Raw genomic sequence first — 4,173 nt, 5'->3', positions numbered from 1 at the left:
GGGGGGGGGTCCCCAAAATAAATTGCAATAATTGTTAGTCACGTCATTTCATTTTAAAGAGTGTATATACTGTTTACATGGACCAAATAGGCCAGGAAAACTAGCATACTCAAACAAAACAAAACAAACAAAAATGATTACTATGGCATTTATGGGTTAAAATGGCAATAAATGATTTATAATCAACATAAAATCTTTGAGGGAATCCCTGCAATTTATCTCCTCAGACCCAAAAAGTTTGGAAAGACCTGGAAAACGCAGTCATAAATAAATAAATAAATAAATAAATAAATAAATAAAAATTCCAATTTTGGAAAACATATATTTGTAAATATATGTTTCCACTATTTTTTTGTAGAAGAATAAATCAATTAACCGTAAAATAACCTTATAATTCATTTCTTGTTTGGACTGCATATTTGAGATTGATATTCAAAATTGTATTGTTCTGGTAGCTTTTCCACAAGAAAAAAATAATAACTTTGTGGACTGAACAGCTGAATTAAATATCACAGGACTGATTTGTGCACTCATGCAAGCTCGAAAGCTACTTTGTGCACTCTGCAATTGAATTGTCTCCATACTAACCCATCTCCATCCCATAATAAACAGGGAAAGTATAATTCTTCCACCAATCATCCAGGCAGGTATATTAGTAGATCAAATGACATTTATAGTCGCAGACACCTGGGGTGGTCCAGCTCAGCCCAGGGCAGTTCGGGCTCTAGGTCCGGCTGTGGACGTGGATAATTTATGAGAAGAACTTGAGATGAAGAACTTGTTTGACAAAGTCCACGGTCCCCAGTCTTTGTGGCGCGCTTCTGTTCAGCAGAAGGTGGCCAGTGTTGTTGTTTGTTGTTGTTGTTTTAATTGGAGGGCATAAATCTGCGTGTTTCTTTAACGCGCACAGAGAGAGGCGGAGCTGGCGCGCACAGCCTCCCTGTGCGCTCCGCTCCTCAAAACAGATGCGCGCAGGCGGCGGGACTCGCACACACACAAACACCGCGGGGGAAATGAAACCTGCTGCAGGTCCCGAGCCGAACCGAACCGTCCTCCTTTTCCTCTGCCTCTGTCAGCGGGACATCACTCACCGGTCCGGATCATGTTGTTCTTTCAGACGACTGAGTTATTACCGCCTGATTGGGTCGCTGCTGAGTGAAAGAGAAAGTCCACACTGGCTCTGAAGCACCCGGACTCCCTCTCTCTCTCTCCGTCTTGGCTGAGATCTCTGCAGACTTGCTGTCTGGATAAACTACAGATTTCTTTCTTTCTTTCTTTTTCCCCTCCTTCCTCTCATATTGTGGATGATGCAGGAGATAATGCTGATGTTGAAGGTGATCAGCCTGGCCGTGCTGTCAGCAGGTAAGAGATGTCAGCTCAGGGTCAAAACAGCACTTTAAAATTGGATGTAAAAATATAAAAAAATATTTAATATTTATTTGTTTCATAAAGCTGATCTGTGTTTGTAAATGTGCACATATTAGCCCCAGTCTAGATTTATTATAGGGATAATTTAACGTGATCWCCAATAAATAGTTATAACGTGGTATTAACCTTAAAACTATTATGAGCAACTTCATGAGATGTCAGACTTGTATATGTTGGGGATGACTCTCAGCTACTACCACACTGAATTCCAGCTTCATATCTGTAAATACAGCCGGTTAGTGTCGATTATCTGTAGTGTCCAAACAAATCAATTAAAAAGTTAATCAGCTGTAGATACATTTAATGAATCATTTCTGAAAGTTTCTGTATAATTCATTTCATGATTCATGAGATATTTTGCTAACAGGCAGTTTATTGTTAAAGCACACTGTACCCTCTCAGCTCATCAAACTTCAGCACAATATCTGTAAATCTGATTGAATCATATTAAATTTTGTGTTTTCTTGTTGGCTCAGGTGGCCATCTTGAATCAGGTTATCTCCAGAAGTTGATCTGTATTTTTTTAATGATTCTCCAAGAGGTTTATTGAAATCTGTACTTCGTGAGATATTGGGGTAACAAAACATTATAGTGATCGATGTGGTCAAAGGTTTTATCCTCCTTTCTTGACCTCCTCACCTACAGCACATAATTCTCCTCAATCTGTGAGGAAAAAAAAACACCCTTCAGGGAAAGTGCAAAGGTCCAATCGTTCATCACATTACGAGTCTTCCCACCTGAGAACCCACAATAAATAAACCAAGAGGTTGAGGAGAATAAACCCACTGTGGAACCGGACACCGTGGTCCTGGAGCGCCTGAATGCTGCTCATCCTCCTCTAAAGCTGCCAAACTTTTATCTGTGTCAGAGTCCACGCTGGCTGCCGTCCGCAGCAGGCAGGTGCACAAAGACTCCATTATCCTGTTTTACATAACGTTTCCGATGGAGGTAAATCACTTGACTTGTGTGCACAGTAATCTCACTTCACCAGCTCAGACTTCAACTTAGTTGTTTTTATGTTTACTGAAGTGTTTGTCCTCTTGTCTCATTATAATTGAGTCAGCACTTCCTGTTTATAGTTTCTACAATATTTGCCAATTTTCACTTTTAGTGATTTGCTAATTATGGCTTTTACTCACTGTTTTATACTGGTTTTAGCTTTTAGTTATGTTTTGCTTTTAACTAAGGGTTTCTTTTAACTTTTCATTCAACAAATTTCAACAAAGCTATTTAGCTTTTAGCATTCAAAATGCATTTCTACAAAAAATACAATTCCACTAATTTATTCTTATAAGAAAGGACACGTTTTATTTAAATTAATGCTATGATAAGAAAGAGTTTGAGGCCAAGTTTCTTTATAAAGTATGTCATAGGTTCATTCTTGCTTGTTATTTTTTTATTGTCTATTTTTGCAGGTTTTTCAGTGGAGGTGTTTCGAGCAGGTGTGGCCCCCCGCTGCGAGAGCCGGGCCTGCAACCCCCGCATGGGGAACCTGGTCCTGGGTCGGCGGGTTCTGACGCAGACCGTCTGTGGTAACAACGGCACCGAGCTCTTCTGCTCGTACTCCGACCCCGACGCCAACCTGGCCTGCGGCGCCCCCGTTTGTGCCAAATGCAACGCCGGCCTGCCTCACCTGGCCCACCTGGCCGGGGCCATGTCCGACTCCTCCTTCCGCCACCCCAACACCTGGTGGCAGTCGGCGGAAGGCGTGGAGTCCGAGACGGTGCAGCTGGACCTGGAGACGGAGTTCTACTTCACTCACCTCATCGTGGTGTTTCGCTCGCCGCGGCCGGCTGCCATGACCTTGGAGCGCTCGCAGGACTTTGGTCGAACGTGGAAGATGCTGCAGTACTACGCCAGCAACTGTAGCGCCTCCTTTGGGCTGGAGGAAGGAAGGACAGGCGTGGGCCGGGATGGAGCCACCTGCACCTCCAAGTACTCAGGCTCCTACCCCTGCAGCCGAGGCGAGGTAAGGTCAGGTCGTTAATACACATCAAAATCCCCAAAAAACAAAATCAACCATCAGAGTTGCCGAGTCAGCATCTTCCTGTATCTGCATTTGTTTTTCAGAAACTCAGAGTTGACTTAGATTTCAGATTGTGTGAAACTGTACAGGATGCTGCACTCATATAAGCAAAAATACCCTAAAAAACTCCAAACTTTTGTTTTGGTTACGCTAAAGAACAAACATTCAGTCACCATGACTGTCTTCTTCGGCCATATTAAATGCAAAGGGTTAGTGCTCCTTGTGCATTAGCATTGAAACACCCTTATTCCTGATCTGTTCACACGTTTTCACCTGTTTCACAAAACATCAGGCTCAATCAGGAGCTGTGGCTTTTGGTAGCAGTAAAACATACGAAACATTTGCTACAAACAGAGAAATTTACGAGTGAGAAAATCCAGCTTTTGTGTCCTGATGCATCTCAGTAATCCAGGTAAAAAATCAAAAAGAAAAAAGTTGTATAGGTCTTCTGGACGGGTTCTTCTCTAATGAAACGTTTCGTCTCTCCTCCAAGAGACTTCTTCAGTCTGAGAGTTTCAGGCTAAATTCAGGCTTTTTTTCCTTTCAAATAGCTTCACATTTAACTTTTCATATTTCTTCCAAAAACTTGTTTTTATCTGTCTCCTAAATATATACATACATCTGGTATTTTAAAGATCACCTTCCAGACCATTCCATAATCCTATACCCTGGATTAAACTATACTCTGGATTAAACTATACCCTGGATTAAACTATACT

At 41.8% G+C, this 4,173-nt stretch overlaps 1 protein-coding gene across 1 annotated transcript; it reads left to right on the top strand.

The window, feature by feature from the left end:
• Positions 1 to 424: 424 nt before the first annotated feature.
• On the top strand, positions 425 to 3,397 carry LOC106530253 (netrin-4; the record flags this gene model as incomplete). Its single annotated transcript, XM_014025835.1, is given in 2 exon segments — positions 425 to 1,362; positions 2,844 to 3,397. Coding segments are annotated over 2 exon segments (612 nt in total), but the record flags the coding sequence as incomplete, so codon positions are not given.
• Between the last annotated feature and the right edge of the window lie 776 nt (positions 3,398 to 4,173).

This window comes from Austrofundulus limnaeus, unplaced genomic scaffold (genome assembly GCF_001266775.1).
Source record: "Austrofundulus limnaeus strain Quisiro unplaced genomic scaffold, Austrofundulus_limnaeus-1.0 Scaffold504, whole genome shotgun sequence".
Lineage (NCBI taxonomy): Eukaryota > Metazoa > Chordata > Actinopteri > Cyprinodontiformes > Rivulidae > Austrofundulus > Austrofundulus limnaeus.
The sequence above is the reverse complement of the archived record's forward strand: the minus strand, read 5'-3'. Positions and strand labels throughout refer to the sequence as shown.